The sequence below is a fragment of the Henckelia pumila genome, unplaced genomic scaffold (genome assembly GCF_033568475.1).
Source record: "Henckelia pumila isolate YLH828 unplaced genomic scaffold, ASM3356847v2 CTG_429, whole genome shotgun sequence".
Taxonomy (NCBI): Eukaryota; Viridiplantae; Streptophyta; class Magnoliopsida; order Lamiales; family Gesneriaceae; genus Henckelia; species Henckelia pumila.
This window is the reverse complement of record NW_027331826.1, coordinates 2,380,312-2,401,269: the sequence shown is the minus strand read 5'-3', so window position 1 is coordinate 2,401,269 and position 20,958 is coordinate 2,380,312. Positions and strand designations below refer to the sequence as shown.

The 20,958-nt window shown below is 36.5% G+C and overlaps 1 protein-coding gene and 1 pseudogene across 1 annotated transcript; both read right to left on the bottom strand.

Moving 5' to 3' along the window:
• Positions 1–324: 324 nt before the first annotated feature.
• LOC140871192 (uncharacterized) lies at positions 325–1,471 on the bottom strand. Its single transcript, XM_073273619.1, has one exon. The coding sequence runs from the start codon at positions 1,445–1,447 to the stop codon at positions 566–568; it is 882 nt and encodes a 293-aa protein (XP_073129720.1). The 5' UTR covers positions 1,448–1,471; the 3' UTR covers positions 325–565.
• Positions 1,472–6,338: 4,867 nt separating this feature from the next.
• Positions 6,339–20,793, bottom strand: LOC140871181 (uncharacterized; annotated as a pseudogene).
• Between the last annotated feature and the right edge of the window lie 165 nt (positions 20,794–20,958).

The window sequence follows — 20,958 nt, the reverse complement described above, 5'->3', positions numbered from 1 at the left end:
ACGTTTGTAGTAGTTTAGGGTATTTTTGTTTCCTGTTTTGTTCGATTAGATTGTATAATTGATATTTGGGTACGTTTCAGTTTTTGTTCTGGTTGGTATTTATTACATTTCCATACTTTTTGATTAAGTTATCTATTTAAGTTAATTGCATTATTATGGTATTAGTAGGTGATTCAAGTCGAATCACTAAATGACGTAATGAAATTTAGCGGCTACTGTTCTCACCAAATAAAAAAACTAAATAAATAAATAAATAATGAGAGAACCTGAAAAACACATGAAATTAAATAATTAATAACGCCATTTGTGAGAGAGAACAAAAAGAGAGTATACATGAAATTCTAATTAAATATATTCGAATAAAATGATTGTCCTTGCTTAACCGGCCGATCTTGATTCACAGTCTAAAAATGTGAGTTTGATCGTCTAAAATACAAGGCAATATATGAAGAAAAACACCTAAGAAATTTATCAGAACACGAAATGTTTAATGTAAGCCGAAACTCAAGACAGACAAGGGAAAGGTTTCAGCTGATGAAATTTCAGACAACGCAAGAACTTAGGATCAATCAATATTCATGAGGGAAACAATGGCGAGACAATTGCTTGTCATGTTAGTCAACTTATCAGAATAATCCATCAATGGGGATTCAATCCCAAGCCCATCAAACGAGTCCTCGCAATCTCCGACGAATGTCATCACAGCGCTAAGCATGCTGTTCATGGTGCCTATATCGTTTTGGGAGAAAGCAGTTATAGTCTCCTCGAAGTTGGACAGGGCGGTGTCGTAGCTGTCCTTGCAGTCGTTAAGAATGGATTGCATCTCAGGCGGGGTTCCAGGTTTTTCGGCTAACTTCTTCGCTACGGACAGAACAAATTGTGTGAAAGTGGAGCTGGCTTTAATGGCGACTTCAAGAACAGACTTTACATCGATGTTTTCGCCTTTGAGCAAGGGAGAAACTGTGGCAACGCAAAGGGAAGGGTGATCTGTGGATTCACAGATTTTCTCGACTTCTGGATCAACTTTTACTGACGAAAGAAATTTTGAGATATCATCCAATGGAGAAGGGCCGTCGGATTCTGATGGCTTTAACGACGAAAGCATTGTTGAGATCATATCGATTGAAGAGGCGGTGTTGGATTCAGATGGCACGTCAGCGTCTGGAGACATGGAATCTGATGGAGGGTCTGAGATAGAAGGAGGGAATGAAACATGGTTGGGAGAATCTGTGGCAGGTAAGGGTGATGGTGATTCAAGGGAAGATGATGCAGGTCCGGGAAATGGAGAAGGCACGGATGCAGGTTCAGCCAAAGGGACCGGTGCTGATTCTTCAGGCTGAAGAAGGCTCGGTGAAATGGTTGGCGAAAACTGAGGCCGCGCCGAGCTGCAGGAAACAACAAGGTAGAGAGAGATGAAAAGAAGCATGAATTTGTTATGGGGTTCCATTTTTGTGCAGTGTCGGAGAAAATAAAATTGGGATGAGTTGGATTTAATTTGGTGGGAAAATGGGATGGGATTGGTTAGGTATATTTCAAAGCTGTGAATGAAAACAGCATGGCCGTTTAAATGAGATGTTTCCTTATTTTAGGAACTGTGTTTTGTGGTTGTTTTTGTCAAGTCAGCAGTGGTCTTGAATTTTCTTGTAAAGGGAGTCATTCATTCATTTGTATTCGAAACAATGGTCAATACACTTTCTCAATTCAATAAGTTATTAATTGCATGGCGTTCGATTTTGATGTTATGAAGATTAATTTAGATTCTTGATCCCATTGGAAGAGAAATACAAATTTATTTGATTGTGAATTTTTTCCTCTCTACCAGATAAATCTATATCTTTCGATACGCACTAAATAATTTCATCTCCGGATTAATAATAAATAAAATATTAAATATTGACAATATATAAATTACGTAGAACTTTGAGAAAAAAAAAACTTATAATTTCAAATCAATCATTGTTTGTATTCATTCTTCATGAGAACATGTAAATTAAATAATGACTAATTATTTATTAAATGTTACACTAAAAATAAACATACGAAAATGCATGATTACTAAAAATTATATATAACCTTGAAGCCACACGCATTAAAAAAGGGTACTATTAAATTTGAAAACGAAAAGAGCATACAAGTAACAAGTTACATTCTATTACATCTCTCTTTTCTATTTATTATATATTTTTTCTATCACTATATACTTCATCATATCAAATAATCATTTTAAAAGTTGTTATTTGTGACCTGAATTTATCTGATGTTAATATAAAATGTATTTCAATAAATTTTTACTTGTACTTTAACAAATATAAATGCATTTAGGACTCGTTCCACGTGACTAACTGTTTACTTTGGTAATTTATAATATAAAATAATTATTATATTAACGACATGTTGCAATGATGGTTGAGTATTTTATATTATATTGGACTAGTATTCCACCCGTGTGATGCACGAGATGTTATTTTTATTTATTTAGTGGTAAAAATTAGTAATTATGTGTGTTTGAATACATAATTAAAATACAAATAAATTAAGGTTCAGTTTGGATGAAAAGAACATTTGAAATATATGTACTTAAATTTACCTTCATTATTTAGATAACTTACAGTACACACACACAATTCAAATTCATCTTTATGTTTATTTACACTTTAATTGAGCTAATCACAACGAATTTAAAATCTTTAGAATATTGGAATCATTTGAAATCATATGTAGTTAAATAATGTTTGGTAGAGCGTATAAACTCTTGAAATTTGTCCGACATATTTTGTTTAAAAACAATTTATAAACCGTTGAAATAGTTGTTTGACATCTTATAATATTTTGGAAAAAAAATTTGTTGCACCTCTTTTTTTTAGAAATGTCTTATTTTAATATTTTACTTCTACATATTATCCTTGTATATTTTGTTAAATATCCACCCATTTTTCATAGTAACCTACAAATTTAACAGCCACTCATTTTTCACATTAACCTATATAAAATAAATAAATTTTTTTAATATAAACATTCATGATAAAATTCTAAAATTATTTTTATGTATATATATAATTACTTATATTACCTTCATAACATTATATCATTTTTGATAATTTTGACAATAAAAAGATCTCATAATACCAATCATCAACATCTTTAATTGATTAAAATAATTAATCCAAAAAATTTAACTACTTATTTTTTAAAATAAGACCTGATAGCTTAAAATCTCTTAAAACAACTTTTAAGCTCTTACAACTTATAAGTTGCTTTTAATAAGCTTATTCAAACGCCCTATAAAGTCAAAATAAGTAGAAGATTGATTTGAATTTCAATTGTTAAAGTTATTTAACAATGAAAATAAATTAAAAATCTATAGGTTACAAATGACTCAATCCAAATTAAACCTAAATTGATTATAGACCGTACATTTATAAACCAAAAAATTTAATAATTTAGAAATGACGAAACACTTCATAATAAAATATTTGTCTTTAATTTTTTTAGTTGATATCACTATTGTTGGGTTTTGAAATATAAGCAATCTTGATTTAGATGATAACAAAACTTTTTATTGTGTTTCTAACATATTTACTCTAGTGTGAAGTTGTCGACTCAAGATGGAAGCCAAAACTCGAAATTAGACAAACGGATTTTCTGGCGAGCTCCAGTCTTTAATTTGATGATATCTCACAGATCAATGATGCTAATGATTATCCGCCAAAATGGCTGCATAGAAAACTCAATTTGGAACATATTTATTTCATGTCAGTTAAGCAAAAACAGATGTTATCTTGGTCAAAATGACATCGTAATACCAAACTGGATTGGATCAGTTTAGCAGAAAACATACCATTAGTTTACCTCAAGCAGCTCTAGTATTTTGGCCATATCATGCAGATCAATTATCTGAATGGAAGTATACACCCTGAGTTGGAAAGATAAGACAATGATCTACAAGTCATATTCACAAGTCAAAGACTTAATTGGATCCTAAGGAGCTGATAAACTGCATTGAAGTTACTGGTTTGGAACTAAAATTCTGCAGAGCAGAATTTCTGGCATAATCTGGTATATCAAGCATAACTCTCTCATATGAAATCCAAATAGAGTTATTCTTGATTCCGTGGAAATCTAAGAGAAAGGGATACAATGTTCATGTTTATCACTTTGACCATAAATCAACGAATCAAGAGATATAGCACTAAACTGATCATATGCACTTAACTGATTTTGTTCTCAATCGAAGTTTGAGTAGTCTGGTATTTCGAGCATAATGTTTTCATATTAACTATGAATTGATTGATTCTGGTAAAGTTGGAAAGCTGAGATCAAGGGCTACAACTTTTGTATTCATTGCATTTCCCAGATATCAATGGATCATGCCAAAATGCATCCAGTTTAGCAACTAAGTTCTGCTTGCTAAACTGCTACCTAAACTGATACGAATCTTGGATGTATGAAAGGCAAACATGACTATATTAAAATCGTACCCTCAATCCAATAACAAAAAAATTCATTAATTTTGTCCCGATTTTTTGAACAAGTAAGTTTTCGGATATCCACCTCTAATTTACTTGAAATTAGCAACAGATAATCACGAGAAGAAAACAATTAATCACAACTGAACCTTCAGAAAACTTGTTTCTAACAATCCACGGGGATAATCAGTTGAAAAACTCCACAAAGTTTATGAATCTTTGATAAGTTTGATTTGATAAAAACAAAGCAAAGCTTTGGCAAAACTCTAGAAAGAAATTTAAGACTGATAAAAATCAATAATGTGAACTATGTTTTTCAATAATGAATGTATATGTTGTATTTATAATACAACTACAAAATAATAAAAGATAACGAAAAATAATTCAAAAGATATCAAAGATATCATCTAGAAGTTTCCTAATAGGCTTAAAAGACTCAAAAAATAGGAACAATATCAAAAAATATCACAAATCCGCCGAGACACGCACAAACATGCTGCACTGTGTGTGTGCACGGACCTTGGAAGGGTGTCCGGAAATAGGTCCATGTGCCCATGGCTATTCGAGCTTAAAATTGACTATGATGAGCTTCAGGTGCACGGACCCCGTGTCTTGGTCCGTTCCTAGGTCCGTGCCTAGGGGTTACAAACTGAGTGTATTCCTTGTACAAATCATATCTCAAGTTCTAGCCGTCGGATTGACCTGAAATTTTAACCGTAGCTTCATAACATCCCAACACACATTTTGGACGGTCAAGATTGGATTTGATAATTTCTAATGTTTCCAAATAATTTCAGTCCTCCAACTCGAGCTCCATGCATTCCAACTTGGCTCCCATGCTCTCCAACTTGATTCCCATGATTTCCATACCCTTCAATTCTTGATGGAAAATTAAGAGACACTTTTGGAGACAATATGAAACTTCGAGAACCTCCTAGATTCATATCATAAACTAAAGTTGGCCAAGATCAGTTTACCTACCCAAACTGAAGATCGCTCAACTGCTACAGTATCGAAACTGCTACAGTACCATTTTTGCACCAGATTCAGTTTACCAAGATGATATGAATTCTTGTTGTATGTAAGGAAAACACGATTATATTGAATTGCACCCTCAATCCGATAACAAAAAGAAATCAAAGAAGTTTCCCGATCTTGAAACAAGTAATGAATTTGGATAATTCACCTCTAGTTTACTTGAAACTAGCAACAAAAAATCATGATAGAAAACAACCAATAATTCAGTTGGACCTTCAAAGGAACCTGTCTTTGACAACCCAAGAAAAAATCAATCGACGAATGCCACAAATTTTTGACACTTTGATAAGTTTGATTTGAGGAAAAACAAAAGCTTCAACAAAATTCTAGAGAGAATTTTATGGTTTGAATAATAAAAAATCTGAATTCTATTGAATATTGAGCATAGTGTTATATATTGTTTACAACTCAAAATAATAAAAGATATCGCAAAAATATATCTAAAGATATCAAAGATATCTCCTAAAAAATTTCTAGTCAGCTTAAAAGACTCAAAATATGAAAATAATGCCAAAATATTATAATTCCCGAACACACACACAAACATGCTCGGTGTGTGTAAAAGTCAATGGCACGGCCGTGCAGATCAGCAGCGCGGCATGCTGTAGTCACATTCACTATTCTTTGTCTTCAATTCTGCAGCGCGGGCGCGCGATCTTACATGTGCGGGCGCGCGGCACTTTCGCACATCCTCCGTCAAAATTCCACTCGTGAGGGTGGGCGCGCGTCTCGAGAAGCACAGGCGCACTGTTGCTTCAAAATACTTCTTCATTTTCTTCACTTTCTTTACCTCCTTTGACCTCAATAAGATTATAGCTTCCTCCAAACTGAGTATCAAGTATTCCAATTCAACATCAATGATTGAAGGGCTTCCTTAAATTTCTTGTCCCGTTCTCTCGTAATTGGTCCACGTGGCATTTTCAACGGGTCCTTAGATTCCTCAGCAACATGAACAATATGCAAGCCATCCATGATCGCATCATCCTCCCCTTTTTGAAAATGATTTGCCCTCAAATCTTGATCATCACCTACATCAAACAACGACAAGCCAAAAAAATTAAAAGTAGTACTTACGTTATACTCACCTGGCAAATCCAGTTTGTAGGCGTTGTCATTGATCCGCTCCAATACTTGGAAAGGTCAATCTCCCCTAGGTAGTAACTTAGACATCACTTTTCCGAAAAATGCTCCTTTCGCAAATGCAACCACACCCAATCACCGGGTTCAAACACAACTTTCTTTCTACCTTTATTTGCTTGCTTGGTATACTGCAAGTTCTTTTTCTCAATGTTCTTCACCTTCACCTTCTCATGTAAATTCCTCACAAATTCAGCCTTTTTCTTACCATCAATGTTAACCCTATCACTCATAGGCAAATACATCTAATCCAATGGAGTTACATGATTAAAGCCATATACAATTTCAAATGGTGAAAAATTCGTAGTAGAATGAACATTACGATTATATGCAAACTCAACATAAGGCAAACATTCTTCCCAACACTTCAAATTCTTTTTTATTATAGTACGCAACAAAGTTCCTAACTTTCTATTAACGAATTCAGTTTGACCATCCGTTTTAGGATGACATGTTGTAAAAAATAGCAATTTGGTACCAAGTTAGCACCATAACGTTTTCCAAAAGTAGCTCAAGAAACGAGTATCCCTATTAAACACAACACTCCTAGGCATGCCATGCAATCTCACAATTTCATTAAAGAATAAGTCCGCAACATGTGAAGCATCATCAGATTTATGACATGTTGGAAAACGTGTTCAGATCAATCAAGAATTGATACCCGGTGCTGCGGATGTTTAAAAATTTTATTTTATTATATGGAACGATTCCATATCAAGGGTATCAAAACTTTTACGATTAAATATGTGTAAGTAAAACAAATAATCACAATTAAATATTTTACCTTAAAATCTCGAAGAGAGATTATGGACACCAACATAACTTAATCTGCTCTTCTTGTAAATCCCGGGAACCGATGGCGTCACGATCAATCACCGGAATTAGGTCCACGAACGAAAAACAGAAACCCTCTGATTGACTGCACTAGAAATCAATCAGAAGTTTTACGTAGAGAATAAACAGATTTGATCTGTTAATTCGGATTGCAATTTTTCACAAAAATCACAGTCCGAATTTTCTCAAAAGGGACAGAGGAATTTTCGAAAATCCTCTTGAATAATTAGATGCAGTATTTTCGAAAATTCAAGAATGAACTGTATGAAATTTTCGAACACTGCTGCCTATTTATAGATAATTTCTAGACTAGATTAAGTTATAATTGTATTAGGACTCTAACTCCTTAAAGCCCACAATCCATAACTTAAGCCCAACAAGGCAAGCCCGTTGTTCTAGAAATTAATATAAAATTCATCGTGACTCCGATTGATAAATTGATTTCACCAATGTGCACAGAAACCATTTCTGCATCTTTTAGAGTCAAGATAATTTTTCTGAATCCGAATTCAGTAATTTCCAAAAATGCCCATCCCTATGTCATTTTTGAAAATCTCACTCCCTTTAGTTAAGAAGTCCAACTTCTTTTTCATTAAATTTAACTCTTTAAATTTAACTATCTCTACGGGGTTTTAGTAATCCATTACTTGTGTACCCTCAATGGTTCAGGGATACAGCTAGCCGTGGGCTCACAACTCCTTGTGACTCGGAACAACAATTTTCGACTTACCCATCGAATCATGGTAAGAGCGTCTAGCAACATCGCCCCATGATTCCCTAGGTATCACTGATAGTGCGTGCAAGAACCAGTAGATTTTGGTTAGCGTACAGTACAGTCCCTTCATCCAAATATCCCGATCGAATCAACAACCATTGGTACATCGAGAGTTGTTCGAGATTCGATAACTATGCAATGCATCTTGAAGATCAAATAGTGACATCGCATGTGCTACTAGGAAACCAAGTAACCTAAATCACATCGAGTACTCTGGCCAGAGATTTGTCACACTAATATCTCCTCAGATCGCATAGGATATCCACACTCGCAAGTATGTGGTGAATCCTTGACAACAAAGCATCGACTCCGATATGTGTCGTAACTGTACCCAATCCCGACACCTGATGACCCCAATAGAGTCGGTAAACGAGTCAAAGTATAGTACTAGCATATAAAGTCTCAATGATGTTTCAAGTAATAAGGACTAATGGTGTACAAATAAAACCGCAGACTTTATCCACTCGATAAGTGATAACCACTTGGAAAGTCCGAATAGGGTAGTTCGATTATTCATCATATGAATATCCATTTGCATGCTTTGAACATCTCCATGTTCATTACCAATGAAACGTGGTACTTGGCATCACAAATGCTAGTCTCAATCTCGAGCGATCCTTATCCTTATTTGCAGATGACTCAATTGACTAGGAACTGTTTAGAATATACAGTGACTATAAGATGTGTTTCATAATAGTGATCTCTCTTTATTCACTAACTCATCTTACTTACACTATAGTATATTCAAGGTCTTTATCAAAACAGCAATAGTATATCACAATATAACAATATGAAGAAAGATAAATAAAATGCCATTAATGAATATAAATTATATTAAAAAAAGATTGTTTATACATAGAGTCATAAAAGCCCTTTAGCCACAAGTTGGCTAACCGGGCACCCACTCTTTCAATCTCCCACTTGCCCTAAAGCCAACTAGTCATACTACGTAATCCCATTTCTTCGCGATGTTTGTCAAACAATGGTCCTGGCAAGGGCTTAGTAAGTGGATCAGCGATATTGTCTGTAGAGGCCACTCTTTCGACAGTGATGTCTCCTCTTTTCACGATCTCCCGGATGATGTGGTATTTCCTCAGTACGTGTTTGGACTTCTGATGAGACCTTGGTTCCTTTGCCTGAGCAACGGCACCCGTGTTGTCACAGTACACCGGGACTGGACCAACAGCTTCAGGAATTACACCCAACTTTTGGATGAATTTCCTTATCCAAACCGCCTCTTTAGCCGCAGCTGATGCTGCAATGTATTCTGCCTCAGTGGTGGAATCCGCTGTGGTGTCCTGCTTGGAACTTTTCCAAGAGACAGCACCACCATTGAGCACGAATATAAATCCAGAGGTTGACTTCGAGTCATCCACATCACATTGGAAGCTAGAGTCAGTATAGCCTTCCAACTTCAATTCTCTCCCTCCATAAACCATGAATAAATTCTTAGTCCTTCGCAAGTACTTAAGAATATCCTTCACGGCTTTCCAATGCATTTGACCGGGATTGGTTTGATATCTGCTCGTGACGCTCAGAGCATAGGCCACATCTGGTGTGGTAGATATCATCTCATACATGATACTACCTATGGCTGACGCATATGGTATCTGTGTGTCATCTTCTCTATCTCTTCATCAGTCTTGGGACACATAGACTTGGATAGAGAAACTCCATGACACATAGGTAGATGTCCTCTCTTGGACCCATCCATTGAAAACCTTTTCAATATGGTGTCGATGTAGGTTGATTGAGTGAGTCCTATAATTCTTTTAGATCTATCTCTATAGATATGTATTCCTAGAATATAGGATGCCTCACCTAAGTTCTTCATCGAGAATCTACCTGATAACCATATCTTTGTTGACTGCAACATCCCTACGTCATTTCCAATGAGTAGGATGTCATCAACATAAAGTACTAAGAATGTTACCGCATCCTTAACTACTTTCTTGTACACGCATGGTTCCTCCGGGTTCTTGATGAAACCAAAATCCTTTATTGTTTCATCAAATTTCTGGTTCCAACTTCTTGATGCTTGTTTGAGACCATAGATTGATCTCTGAAGCTTGCATACCTTATGCTCGCTTCCTATGGATGTGTATCCCTCAGGCTGCATCATATAGATCTCTTCCTTAATGTTTCCATTAAGAAATGCAGTCTTTACATCCATTTGCCATATCTCATAGTCATACCAAGCTGCTATGGCAATAAGGATTCTTATGGACTTGAACATTGCGACTGGTGAAAATGTTTCATCATAGTCAACTCCTTGTCTTTGAGTATAACCTTTTGCCACCAATCGTGCCTTGTAGGTCAATACCTTACCATCAGGCCCAAGTTTTCTCTTGTAGATCCATTTACACCCAATTGGAACAATTCCATCGGGAGGATCTACTAAAGACCAAACTTGGTTCGAATGCATCGAATCTATTTCCGACTGCATAGCTTCAAGCCATAAATTCAAATCCGCATCAGAAATTGCTTCCTTGAAGTTTCTTGGATCACATCCAATGTCGGGTTCACCTTGATCCCCTTCAAGAAGAAGACCATATCTAATAGGAGGCCTAGAAGTCCTCTTGGATCTCCTAGCGATAGGCGTGTCTTGTGATGATGCTTGAGGTGTAGGATCGTTATTTTGTATCTCGGATTCTTCTCGAATTTCTTCGAGTTCCATCATCTTGTCTTTCTTATCAAATAAGAACTCCTTCTCCAAGAAGGTGGCATTCCTTGAAACAAACACTTTTGTTTCAGTAGGATGATAGAAATAATATCCGATTGAATTCTTCGGATACCCTACAAAATAACATAAGGTGAATCGATTATCCAACTTATCTCCTACTGTCTGCTTCACGTAAGCAGGACATCCCCAAATCCTCAAGTACAAATACTTAGGAGCTTTGCCATTCCATAGCTCGTATGGAGTTTTATCCAATGCCTTAGTGTGAACATTGTTCAACAACACTACCGCCATTTCAACTGCATAGCCCCAAAACGAAGGTGGTAGCTCAGTGAAGCTCATCATAGATCGAACCATGTCCAACAAAGTTCGATTGCGACGCTCCGAAACACCATTCAGCTGAGGTGTCATAGGAGGGGTACACTGAGAGAGAATCCCATTCTCTTTTAGATAGTCCAAAAACTCGGTACATAAGTATTCTCCACCTCGATCCGATCGAAGTGTTTTAATACTCTTTCCTAGTTTGTTCTCTACTTCAGCCTTGAATTCTTTGATCTTTTCAAATTCTTCAGACTTATATTTCATCAAATATAAATACCCATACCTAGTGTAATCATCAGTAAAGGTAATGAAGTAGGTGTGTCCAAATTTAGTATCAATACTAAATGGACCGCAAACATCTGTATGGATCAAATACAACAGATTTTGACTTCGCTCAGGTTTTCCTTTAAAAGGAGATTTAGTCATTTTTCCTTTTAGGCAGGACTCACAAGTAGTTAGAGAGTTAATATCAGACATATCAAACATGCCATCTCCCACTAGCTTGTCCATCCTCCTTGAGGAAATATGACCTAGCCTAGCATGCCAAAGGTTTGCAGGGTTTTGACTATCGTTTTTCCTTTTATTTGTTGTTACCGGTTTATCAACATAATTAATTGGAACATCTTTTAATTTTAATTTATATAGATCGTTTTCAAGTTGTCCATTTCCAATTAAACATTCATTCTTGTAAATATTGCAAATCTCATTCACAAAATTGCAAGAAAAACCATCTCTATCAAGCATGGAAACAGAAATAATGTTTTTAATCAAATCTGGCACAAATAAAACATCTCTCAAAAGTAACTTAAAATCGTTCTGCAAAACTAAATAAACGTCTCCCACTGCTTTGGCTTCAACTCTGGAACCATTTCCGAGCCTCAGCTGGGTCTCACCCATCCTAAGCTTACGACTTCTTGTCATCACCTGCAAATCATTGCAAATGTGAGATCCACATCCGGTATCCAATACCCAAGAAGTAGTATTAAGTGAAACATTTATTTCAATATAAAACATACCCTTTGCAGTTCGCAACTGTTCGAGGTATTTCTTGCAGTTACGTTTCCAATGACCGGGTTTCTTGCAGTAATGGCAAACATCTCCAGATATGTTCACGTTTGAAGCTTTTGTCTTTCTCTTCTTCTTTGGTACTATTTTCTTGGGTGGGGCAGAACGTTTCTTACCCTTTCCACTTGGCCCTTTCTTGGAGTAAGACGAGGAGCCAACCAAGAGTACCGGTTTTTCCTTCTTTAATGTGGCTTCATAAGACACAAGCATATTGACCATCTCTTCTAGAGTGGCCTCTATCTTGTTCATATTGAAGTTCACCACAAATCCATCAAACGACGAAGGAAGTGAAAGAAGCAACAAGTCTGAATTCAATTCATGCTCCAATGTCAAATCGAGTGATACCAACTTCTCAATTAGCCCAATCATGTGTACTCCATGCTCACGGACAGAAGTCCCATCTTGCATGCGGCATGTCATGAGCTCTTTGACGGTGGCATACCTCTCCGATCTTGACTGAGCTCCAAAAAGTTCCTTGAGGTGCAAGTGTATGTCAGCAGCATTCACTGCATCCTCAAATCGCCTTTGGATCAGACATTGTAGCTTGCATATAGCATTTAGCCTTGATATCATGGTCCCACTATTGATCAAGTTTTGCTAATTCTTCCGGACTTATGTTAGCCGGTGCTTCCTTTGGAGGATTCTTTTCTAACACGTAGAAAATTTTCTTTGAGTTTAGAACAATCTTTAATTTACGGAACCATTCCGTATAGTTTGCGCCAGTCAATTTTTTTTGTTCGAGAATTGAGTATAGTGGATTGCGCGAATTCATTGTAATGAAATACTGAAAAGAAACAGACAATAATCAGTGATTTCTTAATTAATTTACTAAGACATAAAATATGGCGAGATTTATTTTATGAATTACACTCCCACTATTTTAACGATTTCACTACCCTCTAGTGAAAACGAGAAGCCGATTTCTTTAGTGGGAACATGGAGTCCAATTGACAAATTATAGTCCTGAATAATATCAGCCAACCATAATTTTCAAAAGGTAGAGCCCAATTGCTTCCAAAGCAATCCCCATGTTTTTACCTCATGTCCAATAAGGGCCCAATAATATGACGCCGTTTATTGTGACATGTCAAGATGACCCATCAATATTAAGTTGTGATGGACGGTAGCCATGTGGATCCCCAATAATATGAGCCAATATCATGGGAGTTCCACCCAACTTACAACATGTGTCGATCCAATGTACAACTTTCCGACGAACGGGCCCCCCTAATAATATGAGCCGGACCGTATCCGCAGGTAGTATCTCATACATTGATCGTTGATGGAAGGTAGAAATATTTAAACAATATTTAAATTCTCTTTTTATTAATCTTGATATCAATTAATCATATTTAAAATGAGGGATTTTAATTGTGAAAATTTGTCTCATCATGCAATTTATGTATGCTTGCGGGATTCATACAATTTAGTCTAAACATGCATACATCAATAATATCATATATTATTTAAGGATGATCGATCCCATTAACTAATCGACCCGTGGTTGCCAATCACGAGTCTAAGTCCAATCCTAGGTGATATGCAAGTATGCAATGCAATCCTATTACATTGAGCTTCCAATTTACATTTTTTCGGTCTTCATTGTCTGCTGGGCCCACCTTATCTTCAAATCTTTGTCTCCCACTAAGTCTCATAAATTTACAATAAATTTCGATGACAAAAATGTGATACATTTTTAGGGGTGGGAACGGGCCATAAACCAGGCCCACTTTTTATTACAAATGACAATCATATTGGGTTATAAACCAAGCCCATTAATAAAATCCAACAACAATGACAAATGTAAATTACCTAACATACACCTAAAACATTGGTCATGACAATCGATCATCCTTTATCCAATAATTAATTCAATTATAAAATAGTTGGATAAACATGCAAAGGCATAATAATTTAAAAGATAAAATCATATTTTATCTTATCCATCCATAAGATCATATCTTATCATCAATTGTACCAAAATAATTAATTTTATAAAATTTAATTTAACGGATAAAATTTATAAATTTTCCAAAAATTTAAATTTATCCAAAAATCAATTTAAAAATTTTCGGACTCGAACAATTCGATCCGATGCCTCGTGAACCAATCAAAAACAATTTTTGATCGGATCAAAAACTAGAATTTCAAAATATTAAAATTTTAATTAAAAAAATTAAAAATTAATTTTTCCGGGCTGCCCAGGACAATCCCGGGCAGCCCGCGCCCCAAAAGGGGGCCCGGGCAGGGCAGCCCATCGATGCCCCTTGGGCAGCGCCCAGCGCTGCCCTGGGCAGCGACTCTCGCTGCCCGATTTGCCAATTAAATTTTAATTTTAAAAATTCGTTTTGTTTCAAAAACCGAGGCTTAAAAAATTTTGTACAATCGATCAATTTAATCATTTGATCTGAGCAACCTGGCTCTGATACCACTGTTGGAAAACGTGTTCATATCAATCAAGAATTGATACCCGGTGCAGCGGAAGTTTAAAAATTTTATTTTATTATATGGAACGATTCCATATCAAGGGTATCAAAAATTTTACGATTAAATATGTGTAAGTAAAACAAATAATCACAATTAAATATTTTACCTTAAAATCTCGAAGCGAGATTATGGACACAAACAGAACTTAATCTGCTCTTCTTGTAAATCCCAGGAACCGATGGCATCACGATCAATCACCGGAATTAGGTCTACGAACGAAAAACAAAAACCCTCTGATTGACTGCACTAGAAATAAATCAGAAGTTTTACGTAAAGAATAAAAAGATTTGATCTGTTAATTCGGATTGCAATTTTTCACAAAAATCACAGTCCGAATTTTCTCAAAAGGGACAGAGGAATTTTCGAAAATCCTCTTGAATAATTAGATGCAGTATTTTCGAAAATTCAAGAATGAACTGTATGGAATTTTCGAACACTGCTGCCTATTTATAGATAATTTCTAGACTAGATTAAGTTATAATTGTACTAGGACTCTAACTCCTTAAAGCTCACAATCCATAACTTAAGCCCAACAAGGCAAGCCCGTTGTTCTAGAAATTAATATAAAATTTATCGTGAATCCGATTGATAAAATGATTTCACCAATGTGCACAGAAACCATTTTTGCATCTTTTAGAGTCAAGATAATTTTTCTGAATCCGAATTCAGTGATTTCCAAAAATGCCCATCCCTATGTCATTTTAGGAAATCTCACTCCCTTTAGTTAAGAAGTCCAACTTCTCTTTCATTAAATTTAACTCTTTAAATTTAACTATCTCTATGGGGTTTTAGTAATCCATTACTTGTGTAACCCTCAATGGTTTAGGGATACAGCTAGCCGTGGGCTCACAACTCCTTGTGACTCGGAACAACAATTTTCGACTTACCCATCGAATCATGGTAAGAGCGTCTAGCAACATCGCCCCATGATTTCCTAGGTATCACTGATAGTGTCTGCAAGAACCAGTAGATTTTGGTTAGCGTACAGTACAGTCCCTTCATCCAAATATCCCGATCGAATCAACAACCATTGGTACATCGAGAGTTGTTCGAGATTCGATAACAATGCAATGCATCTTGAAGATCAAATAGTGACATCGCATGTGCTACTAGGAAACCAAGTAACCTAAATCACATCGAGTACTCTGGCCAGAGATTTGTCACACTAATATCTCCTCAGATCGCATAGGATATCCACACTCGCAAGTATGTGGTGAATCCTTGACAACAAAGCATCGACTCCTATATGTGTCGTAATTGTACCCAATCCCGACACCTGATGACCCAAATAGAGTCGGTAAACGAGTCAAAGTACAGTACTAGCATATAAAGTCTCAATGATGTTTCAAGTAATAAGGACTAATGGTGTACAACCAAAACCGCGGACTTTATCCACTCGATAAGTGATAACTACTTGGAAAGTCCGAATAGAGTAGTTCGATCAGTCATCATATGAATATCCATTTGCATGCTTTGAGCATCTCCATATTCATTACCAATGAAACGTGGTACTTGGCATCACAAATGCTAGTCTCAATCTCGAGCGATACTTATCCTTATTTGCGGACGGCTCAATTAATAGGAACTGTTTAGAATATACAGTGACTATAAGATGTGTTTCATAATAGTGATCTCTCTTTATTCACTATCTCATCTTACTTACACTATAGTATATTCAAGGTCTTTATCAAAATAGCAATAGTATATCACAATATAACAATATGAAGAAAGATAAATAAAATGCCATTAATGAATATAAATTATATTAAACAAAGATTGTTTATACATAGAGTCATAAAAGCCCTTTAGCCACAAGTTGGCTAACCTGGCACCCACTCTTTCATGACACGCAATAAAATGAGTCATCTTAGAAAATCTATCAACCACAACAAAAACAGAATCCCTCCCCTTCTTAGACCTTGGTAGTCCTAAAACAAAATCCATAGAAATGTCTACCCATGGTTCGCTAGGAACGGGAAGTGGAGTATACAATCCATGTTGTTGTGTCTTAGACTTAGCCTTTTTACAAGTCACACAACTTTCACAAATATTTTCAACATCATGCTTCATATGTGGCCAATAAAAATGTTTATGAAAAGCCTCATAAGTTTTAGTCACACCAAAATGTCCCATCAAACCACCACCATGTGATTTCCTAATAAGTAATTCACGAATTGACGACTTAGGAACACATAACTTATATTCCTTAAACAAGTAACCATCATGCATGAAAAACTTATCAGTTGGACCATGCAAACATGACACATACATCTCACCAAAATCAAGATCATTATCATACAACTCTTTCACATACTCAAATCCCAAAAATTTAGAATCTAAAGTAGATAAGAGCACGTACCTTCGTGATAGAGCATCTAATACCACGTTCTCCTTCCTTTGATTGTATTTGATAATGTAGGGAAAAGTTTTCACGAACGCTACCCACTTAGCATATCTCTTGTTCAACTTTTGTTGTCCTTTGAGATGCTTCAAGGATTCATGATCAGTATGAATCACAAACTCATTTGGTCTCAAGTAGTGTTGCCACGTCTCAATCACACGAACCAAGACATAGAATTCCTTTTCGTAGGTAGGATAGTTCAACGCTGCTCCACTCAATTTATCATTGAAATATGCAATTGGTCGTCCTCCTTACATCAAGACACCTCCAATGCCTACACCTGATGCAACACATTCAATTTCAAAAGTATTAGTAAAATCTGGTAAAACAAGTAAAGGAACATTAATTAATTTTTGCTTGATAATATTAAAAAACTTCTCTTACTCCTCGTCCCAATGGAATGGAACGTTCTTCTTGATCACCGCAGTCATAGGAGCCACCAAAGTGCTAAAAGTTTTTACAAATCTCCTATAAAAACTTGCAAGACCATGAAAACTTCGAACTTGACCGATAGAAGTAGGCGTTGGCCAATCTCAAATTGCACTCACCTTGTCCTCATCAACTTTAGCACCTTGAGCACTCACAACAAAACCAAGAAACACAAGCTCTTTTGTACAAAACACACACTTTTTCAAGTTAGCATACAAGTGTTCAGCTTTTAGTGTGATTAGCCCAATTCTCAAGTGTTCAACATGATCATCCAAATTTTTTCTATACACCAAAATATCATCAAAATACACAATAACAAATTTTCCAATGTATGCACGCAAAAAATGATTCATCAATCTCATAAAAGTACTAGGTGCATTAGTTAATAATCCAAAAGGCATAACCAACCACTCATACAAACCATACTTAGTTTTAAACGCAGTCTTCCACTCATCACCCTCTCTCATCCTAATTTGATGATAACCACTTTTAAGATCAATTTTACTAAAGATGCTAGAACCATGCAATTCATCTAATATATCATCTAGCCTAGGTATAGGATGTCTATACTTGATGGTAATGTTATTATTGGCTCTAAAATCCACACACATTCTCCATGAACCGTCTTTCTTAGGAACTAACAAAACAGGCACAGCACAAGGAGACATAGACTCACGTACAAACCTTTTATCTAAAAGTTCACTTACCTGCCTTTGAAGCGATTTTGTTTCCTATGGGTTGCTCCTATAAGCCGGTCAATTTGGCAACGCACTTCCGGGTACAAAATCAATTTGATGTTCAATTCTCCTCAAAGGTGGTAATCCTTGAGGTAAGTTCTCCAAAAATAAGTCCTCAAATTCCTGCAAGAGAGAGATAACATTGCTCGGAAGATTTTCGGCTATATCACTTGTGTTAAGAAGAATATCCTTATAGAAAATCAACACAAGTGGAGTATGCACATGTAAAATCTCTCACAACTCACTCTTTTGGGCCATACATATTTTTTTATCCGCCTCTTTCCTCTCAATTTTTTTTCATCTTTTTTTCTTTCATTCTTTTTTTCTAAGGTCATCTCACTTTTTTGTTCACTGTTTTTTTCGGCCTCTTCCCTCTTTTTCTTTTTCAAATGATCCTCCAACACTTGCTTTGGATTTATAGGCAACAATACAATAGGCTCGTTTTTCAAAGTAAAGGAGTAACAATTTTTAAACCCATCATGTACCACCCTCCTATCAAATTATCATGGCCTACCCAACAAGATATGACAAGCTTGCATAGGCACCACATCACACAACACTTCATCCACATACTTCCCAATAGAAAATGGTACCACAACTTTCTTGGCTACCCTTACCTCAGAACTATCTTTGAACCACTGCAATTTATAAGGTTAAGGATGCTTTATGGTATTACCTCAACTTCTCCACAAGCTCATAACTCTCTACATTAGTGCAACTACCACCATCAATAATAACACTACACACTTTATTTTTCACAAAGCATCTAGTATGAAATAAATTTTCTCTCTGATTTTCTTCCTCCTCCTTTTGTTGCACATTCAAAATTTTCCTAGTCACCAACAACTCTCGAACAATCACATCATACCCCTCAGCATCGGGATCCTCCAATGAAGGCATATCATCATACTTCTCCTCCTCACTCTCTTATTAGGACAATGACTAGCAATATGACCAACACCTTGACATCTAAAGCATTTGATATCTCTGGAATGATTATTAGGAGTTTCAGATTTACCTTGCACTCCTTGTTTTGGTGTCTCTTTCTTGGTGTAAATTTTTGGTTTGGACAGTGGCTTGAAATCCTCTCGTTTTACAACGTTAGGACGCCAAGAATTTGAAGAACCTCTAGCCGTAGGATTTTGACCCTTGCCTTTTCTCTTGAGTTGTTGCTCCACTTTCATGGCAATTTGCACCATCTCCTCAAGATCCATGCAATTTATATGCTCCACTTGGTCTTGAATCTCCCTATTCAAGCCACATAAGAAACGAGCCATAGTTGCTTCACGATCCTCCTCAACGTTAGCTCGAATCATGGTGACCTCCAACTCCTTGAAGTAGTCCTCGACAGTCTTCGAACCTTGCTTCAAATTTTGTAGCCGCCTAAACATGTCACGATAGTATTAATTTGACACAAATTTCTTCCGCACAATTTGCTTCATCTCATCCCATGTCTCAATAGGCCTCTCTCGATTCCTCCTCCTAGAAATAACAAATTGATCCTACCAAATAAAATCAAAATCCACAAACTCAAAAACCGCCAATTTTATTTTTTTGGAATCACTGTAGTTGTGGCAATCAAACACGGACTCTATTCTCATCTCCCACTCCAAATAAGCCTCCAGATCAGATTTCCCATTGAATGAAGGAATCTTCATCTTAATCCCGCTAATATTTCCATCCTCTCGACCCCCATCAACGTATCTTCCTCTCACCGCTCCCCTTCTATTTCTTTCACTCTCTTGAGCTGTAATGAAATGGGACTGCACCCTCTGCTCTAGCCTTTTTGGCCTCTGCTCTAGGCCGGCCCAGCCATATTCTAACTCATGGCCTTCTCCCCACCTCGCTAGGGGAGTTTTTGCCCTCCCCAGGGATCGAACCTTGTACCTCCAGGCTTAAGTACAAAGTCTTCTGATCCCTGGTACCACTTGAGCTAGTAGCTCAGGTGGTACCAGGGTTGAGTTGAATTTGCATATATGCTTGGTGGTGCAAGTTCAAACCCTGGGGAGGGCATGAAACTCCCCTTTCTAGGTGGGGAGAAGGCCCATGAGTAGAATATGGCTGGGCCGGCCCAGAGAAGAGGCTAGATGGGCTAGAGCAGAGGGTGCGGGCAAGTCCATTACACATATCCTCCATCAAAATTCCACTCGCCAGCGCGGGCGCGCTTCTGGAGAAGCGCGTGCACTGTTGCTTCAAAATACTTCTTCATTTTCTTCACTTTCTTGGCCTCATTTGACCTCAATAAGATTATAGATTCCTCCAAACTGTGTATCAAGTATTCCAACGCCCTCTTGGTAATTCAACATCAATGATTGAAGGGATTCCTTAAATTTCTTGCCACGTTCTCTCGTAATTGTTCCACGTGGCATTTTGAACGGGTCCTTAGCTTCCTCAGCAACATGATCAATACGCGAGCCATCCATGATTGCATCACAAGATCAGTTTAGTGGAAATCAGTTTAGCTCTAGAAAAAGTACAGAAACAGTACAAAAGTATTCTAACAGCTTTATTTTTGTGTCTAACGGCTATATCTCTCTTGGAACCTATAAATACAACATCTTGGAGTTCAAACACAAGTCTTGTGATGC

What these genes read in the sequence shown, in the direction of transcription:
- LOC140871192 (XM_073273619.1), bottom strand. Translation starts at nt 1,447, where the DNA reads ATGGAACCCCATAACAAATTCATGCTTCTTTTCATCTCTCTCTACCTT.